The 23219-nt window shown below is 38.2% G+C and overlaps 1 protein-coding gene across 2 annotated transcripts in view; it reads left to right on the forward strand.

Moving 5' to 3' along the window:
• GRID2 (glutamate ionotropic receptor delta type subunit 2) overlaps positions 1 to 23219 on the forward strand; it is a 693323-nt gene that overhangs the window by 540706 nt on the left and 129398 nt on the right. For both annotated transcript variants that reach the window (XR_005601815.1, XM_039551427.1), the window contains exons 9-10: positions 7751 to 7852; positions 19878 to 20075. Coding sequence is in view for 1 of the 2 variants with exons in the window: in XM_039551427.1 (XP_039407361.1) it covers positions 7751 to 7852; positions 19878 to 20075 (300 nt within the window). In the remaining variant the exon portion in view is untranslated. The remainder of the gene's footprint in view (positions 1 to 7750; positions 7853 to 19877; positions 20076 to 23219) is intronic.

A 23219-nucleotide genomic window follows, 5' to 3' on the forward strand; every position in this document is an offset into this window, starting at 1 on the left:
CTGTGAAAGCAGTGGTGTGATAATTCTGCTTACACTTCAAAAATAGTGCTAAAGAGGTGCCACTGAGGTTAGCCCAGATGTTCTGTAGCCTCATTGGGCCCCATATATACTCAAACACGCATTGCTTGTCTGCTGCCTTTAAAATAAGAACAGATTTCTTTAGTGCAAGCACAGGTCGGTACTACTGCCCTGCAGGAGCCTCTCTTTTTCTTCCCAGCTTGGAGAGTGATGAATCTAATACACAATTCTCCACGTGGATTTACTTCCAGAGCTGACTCCCAGACTTCTAATTCAGTGATTATATTGAAGGGGAGATCTTTATTGCAGGGAAAAAAAAGCCAAGGTGCTTCTCAGCATACGTGCTCACTGAGCTGACTGCAATGCAGTGTGGAGGTGCCCAAGCAGCTCAGCGCTGGCAGCACTCTGCTGCAGAAGCAGGGCATTCACCATGGGCCACTTTACTCTGAAGGATTCACTTACGGTGTTTGCTGGACTGGGTTTATTCAGAATGCTGCTCTGTAAACCCACTTTCCTCCAAATGAAACAGTGGTGGGTTTGCTCTGCACTCTTACTATTTTGATTTCTTACTGGAATGTTGCCCCCAGAATTTCTGAGCCCTGAACAGCAAACAGGTTTTGTTGACACTCCACTTTGACAAACCATTTCTGAAAATTCAGACCATAAAAACGTGCCTGGCTAAGCTGAGGGGAAAGCTGGGAGTCTGCTGAAGAATGTTTGAATACTGCCAGGGAACTGATGAGAAACTGAAATGTGCTCTGTGTGTTTTCTTGCTACCTGTAGAGAGGGAGCTTCATGCAACCAAGTGGAAAACTGCTTTTCATTGTTTGTCATTGAATAGGTTTGATCAAAGGTTTTATGATGGTATCAAAAGCTTTTATATTGTGATTTAATACAAGCTGGAATAATAACCTTGAATATTTTTCTCTGATTTCATAAAGATGGTGGACAAAACAGACCAAGTTCAGTTATAAAACCTGATTTTAAGATTCTTGGTTTTCTTCCAGACCTCACATGACTTAGATAAAAGACATCCTTTTTAACTCTTAATATGCTTAATGAGAAAGGAGACAGTAATTTGCAATTAAAAATCAAAGTGACTATATTTATACTGCACACAAACCTAAACTTACTTAGTATTATCAATTACCTTGGGATAATTCAGACATTAGTGAGAAAGCTTTCAGTGTAAAATGAAAGTGATATTCATGAGTTTTACTCTGGCAGTATGAAGAAATTTGTTAGCAAAGGGGTGATGTCGGTATTGGGTCAAAGAACAGGCTTTTCTGAGTATTTGACGTTAATTGAAATATGGAGGCCATGGGAAAAGAGATCAACATCTGACTCACCATTATCCTTGTCTGACTCTTCTCTTCAGAGTTGTGTAAGGTTGTCAGGGGATGGGAGTAAAAAAGATGCAAGAAAGATGAAAGCAAAGGAAACAGGGCTGTACAATAATTTGTTTTGTTAAGTCCCATCTTCTTCATAACACAAAAGGAGAAGGAGGAGTTCGGGGAAAGTTTTCTGAGAGGACTGCCTGAGAGAAAAGGAGATCCAAGGGCAAAGAGAAAGGGGAAAGGACACAAAGTGATTTGACAGATGAGTCAAAGCTGGATGTAGTGAAAAGTGAGGTCCCTTTTCCCCCAGACACCAACCCAAACCCTACGAAAGAAGCAAACAAACAAACAAAAAACAAGATAGGAAAAAGGCACAGGAAATGAAAAGGAAGATCAAGGGAAAGAAAAGCAGAGAGGACAGAAAGTACACTGATAGTACAAAGAGAAATGGATGGCAAGAGGTTTTGTAATGTAGGAAAGAGGAAGATAACGACAGGTGAGCGAACTGCTGGGAGTACTGAATTCACAGTAAAAAAGGACTAAAGAAGGGAAAAAGTGTTATTTTCCAAAGATAAGAGATGACAGAAGGGGAAAATGATAGATTAAAACCAACGAATTTCAAATGAAAGGGAAAGAAGCGATAGAGAAAGTGATCCAGAGATAAAGAGATGGGGGGGAGGAGAAGTGGGGGATCATTAGAATGACACCACTGGCTTGGAGACATGGTTCATTTTCTTTGAGATGTGGTAATTTACTACACATTTGAAAAATTATACCATTAGATTCTAGAATCTTGGCCTAAGCACTAAGCATCAGCTTTGTGAGTAGAGCATGGAGTGTGAGAACACCTATGAAGTCCGTGCCATTTCCCTCATAAATTCAACATTTGTCAGTGATCTAAAACACTCAATTATAACTTCTGGCAGCAATCTGGGTCCTTGAGAAAACAATGAGTCAGGAGCTAGTAGGCAAATGAACAGCAGGTTACCAGCAGGTAAGTTTCCATTAGCTTCTTTATTTCAGTTCAGTAAGAAAAGAAAATTTGGTTAGTCCCCAAAGCAAAATATTTTATTAACTCCAGTCAGCGTTATTCTGCCTTGTGCTTTGAGGAAAGAAATTCCTACTTAGGTCACTTGCACTTGTGTCTATGATCAGTTAACAAAACAAATCCCCCACCTTGACTGCTGCAATTACAATCCTTAGCCCACTGGATAAAGAACTAAACTTGGGTATTCACATCCACCTAATAGCTCGAAAATAACACAGCAAGTCTAGGGGCAGGCCATTCCATCTAGTCCAGAGACAGATTAAAGCAGTAAAACACACTGTACAAAATAATTAACTGAATGCACAGAACTATATAGATTTCACCACGCAGAATGCAGGAGAAACAAGGGCTGCTATACATTATCCAATTGTTGAGCACCGTATTTTCTATTGATTTTAACATCTTGCTATTTGCTGACTGTTACCTAAGCTTCAGTGAAGGTAGCAGCTAAACACAGAAAGCTTTCCTGCTAACCACTCCTATTAGGAAATTGCTGTGAAGGACAACTCTGATCCTTGCTTCTTCAGTCAAGCCCAGAGTTACAAAGGCCCTCAGTTAACCCCTGGCCATCAGATTTTTTTCAGATCTGGTTGACAAACTGTTGGTTGCTAGCTAAAGAGCTGAACTGAAAGGATTCTTTAACCAGGTAACAGAGCATCTGACTAAATTTTAAATGACTGACAGTATCATATTGATGATGAAAAGATTTTTTTTATGGTGTTTTTTCTTTGAGACAGTCTTTAATCAATAGGATTTAGTCTCTGATTTCCCAGTTGCTGTTGGATGTTATATTAAACAACAGCTGACAAGAGGCATCAGCAGTACTCTGTGCAAAACAATTTCTATGTTGTCCTTGAATTTTGCCTAGACTGGTGTCCTGGAAAATGTTGCAAATTCTGAATCCACATATCACAAAAAAAAATCCACCTTTTTCTTCATCATTTTTTATTATGTGTCCTATTTCCAGTCTTCCCAGCACTCCTGGGAGTTTGAATCTTCCAACTGAGTGGCATTTTGTGACAGCTTCATGGGGGCTTTTCCATTTCTGTGAATGTAGTATGCTTTGGAATGGAAAAAAGGATTATTAAGGCACATTCCTTCTGTTGAAGTCAGATCTTGTAAGAATTTAGTTCCTAAAGCAGGTTGGACCTGGGTGAAAATGGAGGAGAGAGTTTCTGAAGAGCATGTGGGTACTTCAGGCAAGGAGGCTGCTATTTCTCTGGCTCATCAGCTCTGTATGAACTACTCTGTCATAGGCATTTCCACTGGAAATGTTTCATCAGGCTGTCCATACTAAAAACAAGATACTGGCGGGGTTGTTTTCTTTAAATGACTGAGAAATAAATGAAAGAGTCAGTGATCCCAATGTCCTTACAGATTATGGTTGTGGACGTAATGCACTTTTATCTTTCAGATTTCTGTTGCACTTTCTCTAGTGTTTTCTGCTCTTGACTCCAAGTAGTGTTGTGATAATGTAGTCTGAGTTCTGAGGTGGTTGCATTGCAGTGCTGGATAAACCAGTTCCTGAATATTTTCTATATCCATTGAAGTAACAGAATACTCTAAACTTTGATGTAGTGACAAGCAGTTAAGTAATTTATCTGTATCACTATTCTGCTTTTATTCATTTTCTCTGATGGTCATCAACTGTGATCATAGCAGGTCAATGTATTTTTCTTGATTAATTGACACAATTTACTCTGCCAGAAAAAATAGTGAAAGCTCTCAGATATTCAGCAGAATTCTATGGTTGCATAGGAAGTAGGGGAGGAAAACTGGCTGTAAGCTCTGTCGTAAAGGCATTATAGATTTTAGTGTTCCCAGTTCCTTATAAATAATGAAATTGTAAGTACACATGAAATAGATTTTTGCCTACTTTAATATTGATACACAAATTAAATTCCTTTCATAATGCATTGTTCATATAGTCAAAACATTTTCATGAAGAAGGGAAGTAAATTTTTGGCTTTGCCAGCAAAACAGGAGAACAAAGCCCATTTCAACAATGATGATAGTGAGGATAACAAGCTGGGATGTGGGATGAACAGAAAGAGATTGCAAACTGGATAGCAAAGGAAGTAGAAGACTGACAACTTTTCCATCTTCATCTTATTATATCAAACGTAGCAGAGTGAAAGCTGTCATTAGAATAAATAAAATAAACTGCAACAGAAGTACAAAGTACTACAAATGATAAATTTCATGTGGTATGAAGATGACAAGCACTGTGATCAGTAAGACAGTTCCCATCACCCATCTTCCCAAATCTACCAGAGTTAATGTGAGATTCTGTCATTGTCTGATCTATTCTCTCATTTCAACCATTAGAGAGAGAACAAAAGAAAAAAGGAAGTAAATGCAGAAGCAGCAAATGTTTTGCAGCAGCAGTTAAACAAGACAAAGCTGAAGAGGGAGCTTCATACCACCCCATCTCGATGTTTCAGCAGTAGTTACATTTGCTTCTTGCTCCAACGGCAAGCTCAAATTGTCATCAATAAAGGCTGATTTGTTTTCTCCTAATAACAGTAAGCAGCTCCCACTCAAAATCAATTTCAACTTTGTTGGCAAGCTCTGCACATTTGTCTTCAGCATGACTGAGCTGCATAAAGGAACAATTGAATTGAAAATTAAATGAACAATAATTGAAAATAAAAAGTGCCTTTTTAAAGGAAAATTGGTGCTATGCTGCATTTCCAGAAATCAGTTAAGTTGGTGGGGGGAGATTGCCTTAAAAAAGATAGGGTTGGGCTAAAAACTTAATTATATAAATATGTACACATTAACGTACATAATTAAAAGTGGACTTTAACCTCAAAAGGATAAAAAGGCTCTTCAGCAGCTTCCTAGGGTTTTAGTTCTGGCAAAAGCAGCAGAGTTTCTGCAGTAATTATACATCCAACACATTTAGATATGTTAATTGGGTCTAAGTTCTAATTAGTTTCTTTGTGTGACTAAGAATGACAATCACCAAATTAATTTAATGCAGTTTTGTTCTGAGCTTAGTACTGGTTTTGCTATTTTTTGTACAGAAAATGTAGCCTGTGGAATGCTTTGCTTTATGGGATGTCAGTGGTTTGTCATGTACAAAGTACAGTGCAAGTATATTTGCTGCATTTCGCTGTATTATTATAGTCAACACACTTCAGCATTTAGGTTATTCAGCTCAAAGTGTTGCAGGGCTTTGCCAGGGGAGTGATGAGGACCTGGAATGTGTCAGCAGTCCATCCATGACTACTGAACAGCTAGATACACTGTGGAGGTCCAGAAGAAGCCAAGCGGGCTGGTATGATCTCTTGTTGGGCTTTGTGATCAGATGGGAATACGAAGTGGGGAAACCAAGCAGGAGTAATTTGTGCTTTTATTTAGAAACAGCTATTGGAAAGATGAGCAATTACAAGAGAGTAACATGACGCCTCCTGAGTTTGATTCTCCTTGTAACCTGTTGGTGCTTTCAATTTCTCTGGTGTTCTGGATCTAGTAGATCCTTGATTCAGTCATTCCTTGAGATTTCAAGTATGCTCAGCATTTCCCTCACTCATTCCCTGATAGTATAACTTTGACTTCAGAAGGGTAAGAATTAGCTGTGAGTACTTCTGAAAGTAGCAGACAGAAGTGACTACATTGTTTTAAGGCTATCTTCCTTTGGGAAACGTAGAATCATGGGATCGTTGAGATTGAAGAAGACCTTTGAGACCATTGAGTCAAACCCAACTCCTATGTCATTGCAGAAAGTTTTTTTTTTTACTTTTTGAGACACACATTTCTTAAGGAGGCATCTTCAAAGAATTGATATGAATGTTATCGGAATTAAAAAATATAGAAGTCGCTACAAAATAGGTGTAATGAAGAAAACAAATATTTCAAATTATCCACTTCTGGAATGGTTAAATTTGTTTACTTGAAGTTAGTTCTTTCTTTTCTGTTTTACTTTGAGAGATCTATGAAACACATATACAAAGCCTTTTCACACAAAGGCTGAAAATAATGATTTCGTAAATTCCTCCTCAAGTATGGTCAGCAGAGGTTTTCCCCTTCTTTACAAACCCTTTCAGATGGTTCGAGGCAACCTGCCATTTCTGTGACTCTGTGTGAAATTACAGTCATATTTTCGATGTTTTGCAGTTCTTTTTCTCTCAGATTACAGTGTTGAATGCTCCAAGAGAATAGTCTTAGTAGAGGCCACTGGACCCAACAATAAGCTACTGATGTTAATCTTGATTTGTCAGAGGGAGCAAGACCTTTTGTTCCTTTAAATATAGGAGTCAGAAGATGAGCATCCCTTGAAAGGTTTCATTCACAGTCCATGGAGAAGGAAATTCAGAGCAAGAACTCATAGCTGCAGGTGGCTGTCTCTTTGGCTGTGTAATGACTTTACACAGGCAATTGGTTTACATGCCTTAATTGAGACTCTGCTCCAAAGTCCTCTGAAGTCAGTCATTTCCTTCTGTTGGGTTTTGGATTTAACACTGGTAATTGTGCAGGCCAGCTGAGTGAGGTAATGAATTTCAAAAATGAAACTGGTTATCTTGGTATGTGGTGCTAAGGCACGATGTGTGGTTGATTGATTTCTTTCTCTGTGCTCAAAAAAAGCATCTACCATCATACAAAAAACAGGCAAGTTGTATTTTCAGAGAAGCTGAATTACAAGTCGGTATCTACTAAACTCAGATTGAAAGGCAGATAATCCTAGAGAGATTCCTGAGCAAAAGCTTCATCCACAGAAGCTCAAGAAATACGATAGCACCAATGCAAAGAACAGCGTAGATGAACTTCTCCATTATCTATTGTGGTCCTCTCTCAATACTGTGGTGTGCCTATCCAGTGGTCTTTTCCTCAATCATCTTTAAGTGTGATTTTTAACCTGGCTTAAAATCACTGCTGTTTCATTAGCAATTAATAGTATAAGCTTTAATTAAAGCTGGTGTAATTCCTTTTGTCAGAGTTCCACTAGGAAGGATGGGCTGGAGCAGACAGCGTGCTAAAATGATGGCAGCTATTATTTCTTCAATTACTGAAAGTAAGGTAGAAATATTGTTACAGCTACAGTACTTTTAAATGTTTTCAAGTAATATAGAAGTCGTCTCTCAGCTATTTTAAAACAATGCATATAATTCCAAATCCTGGATGCTGTCATCCATTGCACTGGTATTTAAAATCAGAAACTGATATCCTTAATTGCTTAAATTTCAATTTAAAGCTGAATCTGTGCACAAGCCATTCCAAGTTTCCATGCCATTGATTCCAGAAGGTATTCTGTTTATTTCATATGTTCCTGCTTAAAGCCACCTAAGAGGAGTGACTAGCAAAGTTTTATGGGCAATGATAAAATTTTTGTTTTCTCTTTTAGCTTGGCTGCTGGAACCCCATCACTGGTCTGAATGGGTCACTAACAGACAGAAAGCTGGAGAATAACATGCGAGGAGTGGTTCTGCGCGTGGTGACTGTGCTGGTAAGCAGATGCTCAACCTTCTGCACTAGCAGGAATGGGGTTTTTTTCCTTTTGCCTCATCTTTTTATTATGTACATCATTTTACCAAGAAGGTAGTTGGCGTTAGAGTGTCTGATTTAAGCTGGTCAGAAAAAACCCAGAAAAATGGATAATTTTCCACAAGATAAAATTATTTATCAGTACAGTGCATTTCAGACTGAATCAAACATGTTAGAACCTTTTTCTTGCACAAGCACATTCTAAATTAGGTAAGACAGCATATGAGCTGATAAAGGGCAACTTCAAGTGCCCTGTTAGCTAAAGTTACCTAGCTGAACCTCTAAATGATTCAATTCCAATCACCTTGGCAAATTGAGAGCAGTCTAACACAAATTGTCACACTCAGGAAATATTCAAGGTCAGCTTAGGGCAAGTAATGTTAGTTTGGTAAAACATCTCCTGTCCCATCCTAGTTTTCTTCAGCCAGGTTCTTCCCCTTTGTGGGCATCTTGTGTTTAGCAGCCACAGGAAAATTCTTGGTTTAAAGCTGAACAGACAATGTCTACCAGAATAGAAGGTACTTCGTGTTATGAGGCCAATGTATTCCCTGCCGTAAACTTTGCTTGAGGAGAAGTTTTTAAGAGTGGAAAAAAATTTAAACAAAGAAAAAGAAAATAATATGAGACATGTAGCCCTCTTTGGACCAATGCCCAAATACAAAGTTGATCTGGGGCTGCAGAATTGTAAAGGTTAGATTGAACCATTTTCCTCTTGCTACTATCTACTTGTGTTTGAGTTCAGTGTCTGAGGGCCCAGCACTTGTTTATAAAGAACAAGAAAAGAGGAGGTTTTAGGCTTTGCATTGCTGATAGTGCATGATGAAGGAAGAGGCTCCTACAGGGGTGGAAAGTGAAATCACCAGAGCATGTCAGTGCCACAGACACAACAGTTTTGTACCCCTCCAGTTATTTTATGGGTATTTAAATACCTTTATCTGTCAGGGTAAACATTCTGTTACAGCTCTTAGTACACTAGAGAACTTCCTGTGACAGTATCTACAAGACAAAACAAACCAAATAACAACAAAAAAAAAAAAAAAACAAACCACCAAACCAAAACAACAACCAAAAAAACCGAGAACCACAAACCTAAAAAAAAAAGAACCCAAAACCAAACCAAACAACAGCAAAAGCCAGCCAAGAAAGGATGAATGCACAGAAAAAAAGGAGTAGTAACAGAGAGGGGGAGGATCATACTTTAATTGCATGTTCAACAAAATAGTATCATGTTGGCAGTGGCTGCTCTTTGTTTTCCCTGATACTCATATTAATTGGTTCAGTATAATTATCTGTTGACAAAAAGGACCTGTGGATTTTCCCTAGAAAGATAAAGTTGTTCTTCTTTCCTCTCTCCCCACTGGTTTATCCCCAGTTATCCTAGTTACCTTGCTGGAGAGCAATCTTCTTTCACGTTATTATAGCATGAATATTTATCAACGTGCAAAGATACACAAAAAAAAAAATTATCTATGCTGATAGGATTCTGTAGTAATTATAAAAATGAAAGCAGACATTTAAAGTTCAAGACAGAGCACAAGACACTTCAGTCTCCTCACTAGTTTTATATCTGCTGGATAGGACAAAATTGGAGATTTATATTTAACCTGTGAAATGTGTGATTCTTACCTTGGATGTGAGAGCAGGAGGGATTTCACCAATTAAATTTATTTTAGTGATGATCTTCTTTATGTTTTCTCTTCCATCTTTCTCACTGTTCTTCAATTAGGTCAATACTTTTCTGTTAAGAGTAAAGAATCTATGCAGACTGTGAATGATTAGTTATTGATATTAATTCTGCCAGTTTCTAACAGTATGATCTTGATCCAGGGAAAAAAGTGTTAAAAATTAAATAATATACTTTTGAATATTAATAGGTTTCTTTTTCATGGAGAGTTGAGAAGTTTACATTCATTTGCAAATTTGTTTTGTTAACAGTTCAAATCTCTCATGTCTTTCTAGATAGCACCCCTTCTCCTCTTCCAATTTCATTTTGTTATGCCTTCAGGTTGAAAAGGACTTATTCTAAAAATTGCAGTAGAATTTGAGAGGATAGCAAATTGCAGCACCTGGGTTTATACTGCATTATACTAAAGAAATGAAACATTCTGGAGTCTGAAAATAAATGATTGTGACTTCTTTCCTCGGTCTTTCAGTAAGCAAATGCTGAACAGTTCCCATCATCCATCTACTAATTCCTTTCCCTAAGTAAATTTAATAATTATGGGCTATGTATCTGCAGACCCAAACCAAAATCTCTTTGTGAGTATGGCAGAATACAGTATAGCCCCAAACTGGAAATCATCTGGTTTCACTTGGCAGAGAATCCCAGCTCCTCTGCAGTAAATGCGAATGCTCTCCTTTGCATAAATGGCAATAAGAAATATTTCTTTGTGGTTTATTCTGAGGAGAACTATGGTCATGTTTGTGCACATGTAATTCAATGGTTTAATCTGAGTTGGATTAGTACCAAACTTTGTACACTTCTAGAAAAGGGGTTTTTTTGTCTGACTTAAATATCAGCTGTCTCTGTCTTGGACTGCTTCCACATATGAAGATGAAGTCTGAACTTTGTGTTTGACGAGTTGCTCTTAAGTTCAAGTCTCTTGCTTGTGAATTTCTGAAATGTATTCTGAGTTTCTGAAATGTAGCTCAATCAAAGGTCAGCATAGTAGTTCCAAACAAATTCAGAGTGTCTTGAATGAACAATTGGCCAATAAAAAATTTAGCTATATATCCATTTTTTCTGTCTCAGTTTATTCTCTTTTTCAGTTGTTCAGTTTTATTGAAAAAGACCTACAATACAGCAGATACTCTCATAATATAATTTTACTAGCTGTGGCAATTACTGAATTATTCATATGAATATTAAGACGTTGGAAAGAGATCTGGTCCATTTGGCAATGAAAAGGCCAGCAGGTATTTGTAAAATCATATTTTTAAAAAGCCCCTGTTGTTCAAAAAAAGGAAATAGTTTGAATTTCCCTGTTTTAGAGCATTAACACCTTGACTAAAAGGTACAGAGCCTTTCCTGAAAGTGCATAAGGTATAATATCCTCATGGTGCAAAAGACTCTACATGACTTTCTGTGACTCTACATGAAAATTCAAAACAGCTCCCAAACAGGAATATATTTTCATATCTGGAGGGTTCTAAGAAGGCAGGCAGGATAAAGGAAAGAAAGATAACAGCAAGCCGTGCTGAATTATGCTTTGCCATACATCCCTAAACACTGTACCTCAAGAGTTACTACCTGGGTTACTTGCACAGAGCTGCAGGTTGGTCACCCTTGGCTGCAGGTGGGCACTGTGGGACATGATGTAGTGAAAGGACTAGCAAAAGGTTAGATAAGCACAGAAAGAAAAAATAATTAAGAAACATCATTTGCACAATGGAAAATGTTATCATATGTGGACTAGTTAATTCTCAGTGTCTGGTAATAAATTCATGAGCATTTGTTGCACAGATTAGAAAAGAAAGTTATTTGAAAGCAGACAATGTCTTTAGGAACATCAGCTGGCAGGAGGTCTGCATCTTCGGTCCCTTTTTTTATTGAATTTACCACTCAGAGAGAAGATGAAAAGTCAGATATGAAGCTAAGGCCTGGTTTTAAAAGCTGAAACTGCCTTTGGGATTTGACTTCCAACACTGGCTTAAAGAAAGTAAAAAAAAAAAAAATTCTTTCCAAGAAGCTGGAGTAACTTTCAGAGTGACTGGGGAAAGGACATAAGGCATAAGAAAGATGAAATAAGACAATGTTTAAGCATAGGTGGAAGAACAAACAGTCAGAAGTGATAAAGGTTTAAAAATGTCAGGACAAAAACATCAGTGAACGACTGTACAATAAAGATCAACTTCAGGAAGATCATGTGCAGGATACCTCATTAAATATTGAATAAATATTTTATAAATTGTGGAATAGTCTCATAGATAATGCTTCTTATATGTTCTCCCAATATTTTGAGTGATCACTTTTCCTATACAGTCCCAACCCCGTTCCCCATTTCATAACTGGGTGCTGTGGACTTCTGTAAAGTCTCTTCATTCTGCCAGGCAGCTCTATCTCTGCACTAAGGAAAATAATTTTAATTAGGCATGTATTATACTGAATTATATATTGCTCTCTGTATTGGTATAATGGACTACAGTAGTACCCAAAATAGTAATAATTAAAATCATTATTATAAGAGCAGAAAGTGATATTCTTCGATAGAGGCAGAACCTGTCTTTCTATTCCTCTTCCAACCACCACACCTGTACAAGGGCCAAGTTTAAATTGCTACTGACTGGGCACAGGTTTCTGTGAATGGCTGTTTTATATCCCTTTGAGCTACCTAGCTTGTATTAACAGGTCATAAACCTTACAGTTATTGACTACTGCGATCATTCATTTGACAAGCTTTAATCTCACAGCCTGCTGGGAAACCTAGCACCTTTTTTTTTTCAATTATTGTTATTTTCAATCCATTTTTCTAAAGTAGCAGGTACTATATACTAGATAAGGTGGATATCAAGCAATTCAAATGTTTTGGGAACTTGCTGGGGCCACAGTTTAACAGCAAGGTAGGGACAGTGCAAAGCCTGGTAGGACCAACCTAACTCATCTCTGTGTCAAGGGCTACCTCTCAGGGCTCCTTGGCTCTTATCTTCTTGCTGACCCTTACCCATCTGCTCTCTGGGCATATTTGCATTCCAGAGCAATTCACACAGTTCACAGAAATTTGACTTTGAAACAGAAAGAGGCTCTTACTCTGACTGTAATTATCCTTCCATGCTATGCAAGATAGAAAAGGAGCTGAACTGTGTGACACGATCCTTATGAATAGGAGCCCCCTTGCAAGGCTGCTGGAAGGAGTACAGTGTAGTTCCCAGCAGGTTAATGTGCCCATACCACACTTTTGCTAAATCAAGTGTCTGAACTATCTGCATTAAAGCCACCATTGAACTCTTTAGATATACTCTAAAACATTCCAATCAATTCCAATCTCAATCCATATTCCTGTAATATGGCTCAGAAAGAGCTGTTACCTGCATTAAGTTATTGTGAATTAAAATCAATGCACAAAGCTTGGCAGCATCCTAATAGACCATTGCCACAGGTCACTTTGAAAGAAGTCTTAGTCCCATTGCTGAGAAATGGGAGGAACTGGGAAGAGGGGCTAACATTCTTTGTTCATTTCTGGTAAATACCACTAAACTAAAGACCATAATACATCCAGAAGCTACCATTTCACTCTGGAGGAAAAAATACTGTTTAAAGTACCGTAATTGGAAGAACAAACCTCATGTCTAGTTGAAGATGACAATAAAAATATCAAAAAAAGTGACAGACTATGCACATGGATAAGAATAGGCCAAATGTAAAATCCCTTTAACAAGGTATTCAGTTTCTGGGATGTGAATGGACTTCTTGCTGTAGATGAGGTGACTTTTCTGTCAGTACAAGTGACTTTCTAATCAATCTGTTTGAAAAGCACAGGATGAGAGAGAATGGTGGTTCTCAGTGCCAGTACGGTTACACATCCCATTGGCACTACAGGATATTGAATGGGTATAGTATTTAATTATCCAAGATCTTGTAGATTTGAATCCTTTATCTATGTTTTAGTGTTATTAAGAGGTGGGAGCTATGTCATATTTTGCAGGAATTTTATAACTCTTGATAGTGGGAGAATTTCTGTAATGAAAGAATGAAATGTTTCAATTAAATTTTGGTCATTGATTCTAACATGAATTAATGTATATTATTGTTCAATTAAAAATAACAAGCTGCTGTGCTGTTCCTAGCCAAATAAAATTCCCAAAACAGTGGTCAATAAAACACTTGAGGAAATTAAGTATTTGGGGCTGCAAATTTCACTAAAAACTTTTGAGGAAGGAAATGCAAAGTCACTAACATTTAAAAGGGGGGCATTAATTATTTTATGAGTCAAGGAAAAAGTGATTTTGCCTTGCAACAAGACAATAGCATCTTGTGCTTGAAAATATTTTGTTTATAGTTTACAAGACTTAGTGTTTCCTGTTGGTTATAATGGCTGTGCTTGGTCATCCAGCAGCCATTGGAAGGGAGCTGAGAAATCTAGTAATAAGAGTGAATTTCAGTTTGGGGAGCAGTTTCTTAACATTTGGAGGGAATGGGAGTTTTTAAAGTGTCACAGTGAATATTTACTTCACGAGATTGCCAAGGCTCATCCTGGGCTATGGGAATGGTTTAATGTGCCTGTCCACTATTTCTAGAGTCAGTGTCAAGTACAGATTGACAGTCTTGCCCACAACTGAGCTTCATTTCTTGCTTTCTTTTTTCTCACTACTTTCAGTAGAGAAAAAGGGAAAATTTAATGAATGCAGTCCTATTGAATGAATACAGTGTGTTCAGAAATTTTTGATGAGTAGACACAGAGGTCATTTTCATATGCTTTATGAATGCTAACCACCCATATAATTACCTAATTTCAAAACTCTCTTCATAGAATCATTTAGGTTGGAAAAGACCTTTAAGATCATAAAGTCCAGCCGTTAACCCAGCTCGGCCAAGCCCACCACTAAACCATGTCCCAAAGTGTCACATCTACACATCTCTAACATCTACAAATGTCTCCAGTGATGGTGACTCCACCACTGCCCTGAGCAGCCTGCTCCAAAGCTTGACAACACTTTCAGTGAAGAAATTTTTCCCAATATCCAAAGTAATCCTCCCCTGCCACAACTTGAGGCCATTTCCTCTTGTCCTGTAGTTAGTTTCCTGGGAGAAGAGGCCAATTCCCACCTTGACACGACCTCCCTTTACATACCTGTAGAGAGCAGTTATGTCCCTCTGAGCCTCCTTTTCTCCAGGCTAAACACCCCCAGCTCCCTCAGCTGCTCCTCACAGGACTTGTGCTCCAGACCCGTCACCAGCTCCGTTGCCCTTCTCTGGTGTAGTGAGGGGTTTAAAACTGAACAAAGGATTCTTCTAAAGGTAGTAGAAACACATAAGGCTCCAATTTGTGCTGTAAATCCCAATAGTGTTTAGTTTCTCTCACCTTAAAAGCCAATAACATTTTCCTTACTGAATATTTTCTGTACGCTGCCCTCTATAGGAAGTTTTTTGTCCATGCTAAGGGGCAAAGAGGATTCAGCTGACCAGGAAAATAATCCAAACCATTCTGTTTTGCTTTTGCTTTTTCATTTGTAAAGTACATCCTAGATTTTTAGCACGTTTATATTTAGAGCAAGCAAAAGACCGTCACAAATAAGTGCAGCAGAGCAGTGTATCATAGCCCCATATGATTTCTATCCTGAAATAAGTCTCAGCTTTAAGCCACAGAATCCACACTTGTAATTGCAGAGAAAATCTACCTTACTGCCCATTGAGTGATCTCATAATGAGGTGGTGGGCGCGGGTAAAATCATGAACAGCTGAGCTAAGACCACAACTTCCTTGTAAACAGCCCAGTGCACACAACTTTTTTCTTCCTCTCATGTATTTAATTAGGGTGCTGTCTTTAAGATCTGAATGGGGCTTTTCTGTTCTTTCAATAAAGTTTTCTGTAATTTGTCCAAAAAGAGAGGATCTTTACAAAAACACTGGACCTTTAAAACTTGATTTTCATTGAGGAACTAAAAGATTACTATCAAAGCTTGGAATTTAAAGTCACTATTCTACTGGCTAAAAATCATCCCAAATAGAGACTCTGGGTTTAGGGAACTGAACTTCTGAAAAGCAATTATTCTTTTGTTCTCCCTCCCTGCCTCCTCTAAGGCTGGAATTTATTGCTTGACTTTATCATCCACATCTGTAGCACAGCTACAAACAAATGTTTCTCTTTGATTGTCTAATTAATTAACACAACCAAGTTAAACTCAGCCTAATTGTTCTTTTCCGCTATTTAGCTTGAGTATTGCTCTGTTTTCAAGCGTGAAGGCCTTCTGTGCCCAAAAGCTTTTCTCTCCTTTCCTATTTTTAACTTTATTAGGGGGTATAGTAAAGAATATAAAAAGATTACTCCAAACCAGATATTTTATCCAAATTATTAGTACGTCTGAGAATTTCATCAGAGTAAATAAGAACTGTATTTTGTATTTTTAAATCTTAGACTCTTGAAGCATTTAGCAAATTGTCCTGGTTTTGGCCAGGACAGGGTTAAGTTTTGCAGTAGCTAGGAGGGGGCATAGCTAGGACCCTGAGGTTATGCTATACCATCTCACATCAGTTTCCGGGGGTGCTGGGAATGTTAAATTATATCAGTCTTAATGCGTAGCATGTTGTTAACCTATGTCAGTCTTATTGTGTGGCTTCTTCCTTAAAACGTGTGATAATTGAGAAATGAATGGAGACAAACATTTTCTTGAGCTACTTCCCCCAAAGTACTTGTACAACATGTCATCTTCCCAAAGTTTTCCCTTTTTTATGCCATGTTGCCTTAATCTTGCGTTCACCTTTATCCTTCCTAAGGTGTGCTAGTCTAATATTTTGCAGTTTCTCTTGCCTGGGGGGGACATGAGCACCTCTGAAGCCAAACTTTGTTTTCCTACAGCCATAAAAAACAATATGCATAGCTTCACCCAATATAACCTTTAGCTGTCTGCTGCTGACTTTCATGTTGCTGCAGGCGGTATTGGCTGTGTGGCGCTTAGCTGTCCACCGGGGCAAACCCACAGTCCTGTGTAAAATCCACCAGGTCTTAAACCCATCCTCCTTTGGGTCAGGGCAGCACAGCTTTGATCCCAAGAAGAAGCCAGGCAGTGATAATTGTAGAACTATTTTGAAAAGGAACCCTTATTATTGGCTTAGTAGTGCTGCATTCAGTTGACAAAGGGGGCATGTTGAAGGTAAAGTTGAACAAAAATACCCCCTCCCTTAAAGGATCTCCACTGAGGTTGGGTGAAAAACCATCCCCTAAATATACTGGGTGCCTATGGGGTTCAGTGAGGCAGATCAGCCTTGCAAAAACAAGAAGCTATGGTTGAGCAACCTGTCCTTTTTGTTTTTCGTTCCTCAGCCATGAATGTTGTGACTTGTTTGCTTTTCCAGACCTCCCTTTCACAGGCTTTATAGGCTGTGAAGTCTTCTTTTGCCTTACAAGACCCCTAGAGAGGTGTCTCCAAAAGGAAGAAAAGGAGAAGCAGGAGCAGTGGTCTTCCTTGGATCAATTTACTGTATTCTGGAATAGTTTAGGTTTGATGGGACTCTTGGGTGGCAGCTGAGTGCAGCAGAGTAAATGTTAGAGCAGGTTTTTGGAATGGTGTCCAGGGGAGTTTTGAGCATCTCCAAGGATGGCAATTGTATGGATTCTCTGATAAAGACCTTCTTACATAGTCTGAATCAACACTTGCTTTGGAGAGAAAGTATATCAGGATTTTCCTGAATTTATTGGGGTCGAATGGAACTTTCATCATCCAGGAGAATTTTTCCACCTCCAGACTCATCAGTTAGCTCAGCTGTTTTTCACACGTACTTTCTACAAGCTCATCATTATCCTTGCTGCTTTGCTTTGTGTATTTTCTTTCTGCAAATTCAGCTTTCTCAAGGATGGAGACAATTGTTTTAACATCCATATTGTAGGGATGCATACACCATTCCATAGCTCCCGTGGCACCCTCCCAAAAAAAAAAGGACAACTGGCATAGTTTCAGCCTGCCGCATTTATGAGGGGAAAATATCAAGATAAATATTTTTGTCCTCTTTCAATGCATTCTCAGAAATATAAACAATTACACCAAAAAAAATCATAGCAGTAGATTGGTTTAGTTTTGCTTGGAATATGATTAAATTATTTGCTGCTCCAGACTTCAACAAAAATTGGGAAGTGTTAGTTGCTTTGCATAAAGCTGATTGACTGTTTATATTTCATTACATATATATAGAACACTGGACATCGGGGCTTTTTGTCAGTCTCTCAACAGCAAACAATATTGCATTGCTCAATAAAGGACTGATATTAGTTGTGACAAACTGCATTTTAAACAGTGCATTAAATCACTACAGTGAGCAACTGGGTAGAAAATCAGTTTATGAGCAACTATGTTCTAAATAATTTAGTGATAAAAATTAATCCTAATATGAAAATTATCAACTTCTAAAACATCCTTTGTACACATAAATCTTTAGAATTTTGTGCATACTGTGTTTAGATTGATAAACTACCATGTTTATTTTTTGCAGAAACATTTCTTCCCAGCAATTTTGAGTCTTATTTACGGAATCTATCATTCAGGTGATCAGCAAGACCGAATTCATTTTGCGCTCTCATTTAAGAGAGGCTTTCACCAACTTAGTCTTAATTTATTCAATGTTCTTGGAACCTGGGCACTGGAAAACAACTTTAAATATTCATTTTACTTTCGCTCCTCCATTTTTAGTCAATTTCACTGATGTTGGATATTACGGAAGAAAGAAATTCTATCTGACAACTAGAAATAATAACTTGAGGCAGTCCACCCTTAATGCTTTTTTTTTGGTCAGGGATGGGGTTGTTTGGTTCATTTTCTACTTGTTTTGGGTTTGGGTTTTTTTCTGGATTTCCTGGAGTCAGAAAAGAACATCCTGTCACTGCACTCTGGTTGCATCCTTTTTTCTTTGGCAGCATCCTCAGCATGTGGCTGTCCTTGAGAATATTTACTCAAGCATTTGCAAATTATGTTTTCTTATTTCAAGAACATCCTGCTTGCAATTCAGTGACACCTGTTCATACAGAAGGACATTCCAACAAGCTAAAAATAGTAGTGAGGTATAGGCTTAATGAAAAAATTGTGAAAATGCTTTGGCTTTAAAGTAATTTGCACATATAAGTACTAGAGTAATAAAGAAATATTTTAAACACTACCAAGAATTCCACTGGAGAAACAATGAAAGTTTGGGCCACAAATACTGCAAAAAATCAATTCTGTTTTCTTCGATATATTTGTGGGTTTTGCAGACCAGGACAAAGTGGTCAGGGAGTGGTTTCATGTGCTTGTCCTGGCCAAGCCATGACAAGTCAGAACTAACTTTTTTGCACCTCAGAAAAGGTGTTTCTGTTAACCTCATATGAAATTAAATTGCCATGTAATGAATTAAAAGGATGACATGTAGCATATTTTAAAAATTACCTAAGTGTTACAGTGCCTCCATGCTTTTTGGGATGATTTAATATTTTGCTCTACTTAGATCAGGCAGGTGTTTTCAGAGAAAATAAAGAACAAGCACAAGTGAAATCCATCTATGGCAAATATACATTGTTTGCTCTTAGATATATGATCTCTCTTTGTGTGTCATTTAAATAAAAAGTGAAGGGGAATGTGTAGAAATCGCACAACAGAAAGAATAACAGAATAGAGAAAACTATTACAAGTCTTTGGAAAAGTAAGAAGAAAAACGTTTTTTGGAGATCTGGACTTTCAGTATCAGCTTTTGATATCTATTTGTATCCTTTATGATGGTCAAGTTTTAGATGAATAGTCATGAATCATTCTTATAAACAGCCTTAAGTCCTATAATTGATAGTCCCTAAACTAATCAAATGGAATTTCTTCGGATAGAACTATTTAAATTTAGCTGACCTATATTCAGGGTTCAGTAGAAGGACAAGAGCAATACGTTTCAGTTTTGCCATGTTTTTCTTTCCTTACAACATGAATTAGTGGTTGCATTAGGTACAATATTTGCCCAGCTAGTGGAAAATGGCAGTTCTGTTGAATCCTCCATATTTATGGCCAGACATTGAGTATGTCTGTCCTGCTGACCATAAGTGTGGTCAGCAGGCATTACTAAAAAGCATTTCAGTTGAAATGTTACAGCAGAAGATCTACTTCTGAAATATGTAATAGAGAATAAAATTTCTCTGTTGAAGGAAATCCAACAAAAAATAGCATTTCACAGAATGTAAGGGGCACTGCTAACTATGTATTTTAGAAAAGTTTTGTATAAGTAATATTTGAATAGTCCCTTCTTTTGTTTAAAAAAGCCTCCAGCACCCAAACGTGGCATATAATTGCTTTATTAACAGATTCCTCCTTTGTTGTTTTTTTAGGAAGAGCCCTTTGTCATGGTGTCTGAAAATGTTCTGGGGAAACCAAAGAAGTATCAGGGCTTCTCAATAGACGTGTTGGAAGCCTTGGCCACTTACCTCGGCTTTAAATACGAAATTTATGTAGCACCGGATCACAAGTATGGGAGTCCTCAGGATGATGGGTCATGGAACGGCCTGATAGGAGAACTGGTGTTTAAGGTAAGGTCATTAATAATTTACTGATTAAAGCTGTGTGATACAGTTAAGGAATATGTGGTATGTTCTGTTTGCATCAGCCAGTAACCTTTTTTTATGAGTAATTGATAGCACTTCTTTTCTTGCGTGTTGCCAGACCTTGATAACGTCCATTGGGCAGTACCAAAAAAAGCTGGAAATAACACTTGCTAGTAACTGTTTAAGAGGCAAGGCAATCTCTTTTTTTCCACCCAAAGTAAAATCTAAATGCGGTCAAATAATGGGATGTGCATTATCCTAATTAGTTTGGCAATACCTGACACAAATGAGTTGAAGAGGCTGTTCAAAAGAGGAAAAATTGGTGTTGCAGTAATTAGTGATACATTACATAAATAACGTATAGCACTTAGAAAAATGTTGGCGTGATGAATACGTGAAGTATATAATCAACAGAAAATGTTTTATTGATATATAATGACACATTATGTAGATGTATGAATCAAGAGTAATATTTATTCTGTAATTAATAATCCATTTAGTCTACTTAATTTGACATTAATTGTTCAATATTATATAATAAATAAATTGAACCAAATGCATATGCAATATTTTCCTTTTTTTTTTTTTGCCCACTCCTCTCATCTTACTTGTTTGCAGTTTCTCCCTGCAAACAGAGAGAGAAGACTAGGCTGGCTCTATTCTGCTGGTGCCTCAGTTGTACCATGAATATATGTATTTTATTTGCTCATAATTAACATGTGAAGGCAGCTTTTACAGTTATTGAGACCTACATTTGTTGTGCTTCCTTAAAGAACTGGAGCAGATATTCATGTAAATAACATAGACATTGTCTACAGAAGTGTTTTTCCAAATCTGCATGTGGAATTTAATTCACAAGCACAGCAAACAGAAAGGAGAATCACAGTCAGATACAGGACCTAAGACTTGTAATAAAGAAAAAGAAAATATTTTTTTTAAAAAAAAAGTAAGTATTATCCTCCATGGGTTAAAATTACTGATAGGTTTAACCTATTCTGCCTTCCTACGCCGGCAGCCTGTTGGAAAGGAAAAAACCAGCTACTCATTCTGTACCCATAACAACTTTCATACAGCTACACTGTAATAATAAACTTCCTTTGCCATCTCCCTATGTCTTTATGAAGCTGGAAGGTGGAATTGTGTATTCACAAATGGTAAGCTGGACACAGCTAAAGAAGTAGATTTTCTGTCATCTTCTAAACCTTGGCAACTGAAAATCCCTCATCTAATTTTGAGATGTAGCACCACAATGGCCCACTGATTTCTTTTTAACCATTCTTTCTGCCTCTAAATCTGATATTATGCTACACCCTACTCTCTACAGTACTCATCAGGACACTGCATTACACAGACTGGAGGGGTCTCAGTCCTAGATGGTCTGGAAATGGAAGTGGGCCTGGAATGTTTTCTATTTATTGGCAATGAATGATTCGTAAGGCAGAACTCATAACAACTGAAATGGCTCAAAGGAAAAACATGTATAGTATTCTTGTCCCCTTGGCAGGCAGGGATTCAAAGAATAGCTCTTTGAAGGTGGTAACCCCCCAGATCTGTAAATTGATGTCTCGAGTGCAACAGATTTATCAGTCTGTTATGATATTGCTGTAAATGAGCCTTTGTGGACATGAAATCTTTCTGTTCCATTACAGTGCATGAAGAGTTAATGGAACTGCATTTGGAATTCAAAACCCATGTTTTCCCTATACTGTGGCACTGTATAATTTTTCATCTTCCTTACCCCTATATAATTAATTAGCAGTAAAGGTTCACTGTGTCCTTCTCTCCCATTCTCTGTCCCTCTCAAGGCAAAAGAACTGCTGGGCGAGCAGCCAGCGTCTATCTACCCCTTACCAAGTGCAAGCTGTTCTTAAAGGCTGCTTTCTTATTTACTGTGAACTGAGTTCTGCTCCCAGACCCAAAATTTCCATCCGCTTGGCAACTTTATAAGGGGAGGTAGAGGAGCAGAGAATAGTTTTAAATTAAAGGCCTAACATGTTTGAAACATAGCATTTCCTTGTTTTCCCAACCAAGTTTTACGTGATAGTCTGGCCAACAAGTGGAGGAATTCCAGGAACAGTGGGAGTACTCTTTGCCTGTTAGTGTGTCAGCCAGGAATGAGTTCTGCAAGAGACAAGTCTCACTCAAGGGTAATGGAAAATAGCTGCCTTCTCTTTTTGAGTGCACAGAATCATACAACTGTTCAGCTTGGAAAAGACCTTTAAGATCATCAAGTCCAACTGCTAAACCAGTACTGCCAAGTCAATCACTAAACCATGTCCCAAAGTGCCACATCTACTTGTCTTTTAAATCCCTCCAAGGGGAGTGACTCAACCACTTCTCTGGGCAGCCTGTTCCAATGCTTGGCCACCTTTTCAGTGAGTGAGGTTCTCCCAACATCTCCTGGCACAACTTGAGGCCATTCCCTCTTGTCCTATTGCTTGTTACTAAGAAGATGGATCCCTCCCTTGCTACAGCCTCCTTCCAGGTAGTTGTAGAGAGCATCTCATTGAGAAGGGTGTCTGTGGCCACCACAGAAGATGTGCCATATGAAATAGCAGTTGCTGTGGCAACCACATGATTTCTGTGTTCAAGATCAATATTCACTGCTTGCATTAACCATCTTCAGTGTGCAGCAGTCACTGGTGCAGGTCCTGGTATCAGGGAGAGCAGTCCCAGGCTGATCTTGTTTGCAGCAGCCCTGCTGGAGTTGGATAGCAGGGCAGGAGCCCAGCTGTTCCAAGTACATGCCCTGGGCCCACAGCTGGCTTTGCAGACATGACCCTGAGCCAAGTTCACTCTGTTCCAGCTTTGAAGACAAGGTTTCTGTTGGCTGCTAAAATGGGAGCTGGAATCAGCAGCACATAGTAAGTGGTCTTTAATTTGAACTTGGAAACTGATTCAAGCCTCCCCTCCTTTGACTGTCAAGACCTATATTAGGTACACATTTGGTCTATGCATGTTTTCTAGTCAAAATAACCTGAATGTAAACATGCCATACAAAGCTTTCTGTTTTCTAAACATCTGAACTAGGTGGTCTTCAGAGAGTAAATGCTCTTTGAGAGAAACATGTGGTGCTCTTGTCCCTCTCCTGAAGAATGACGAGGGCTCTCACTGCATCTTGTAGAGCTT

The sequence above is a fragment of the Corvus cornix genome, chromosome 4 (assembly GCF_000738735.6).
Source record: "Corvus cornix cornix isolate S_Up_H32 chromosome 4, ASM73873v5, whole genome shotgun sequence".
In the NCBI taxonomy this organism is placed as follows: Eukaryota; Metazoa; Chordata; class Aves; order Passeriformes; family Corvidae; genus Corvus; species Corvus cornix.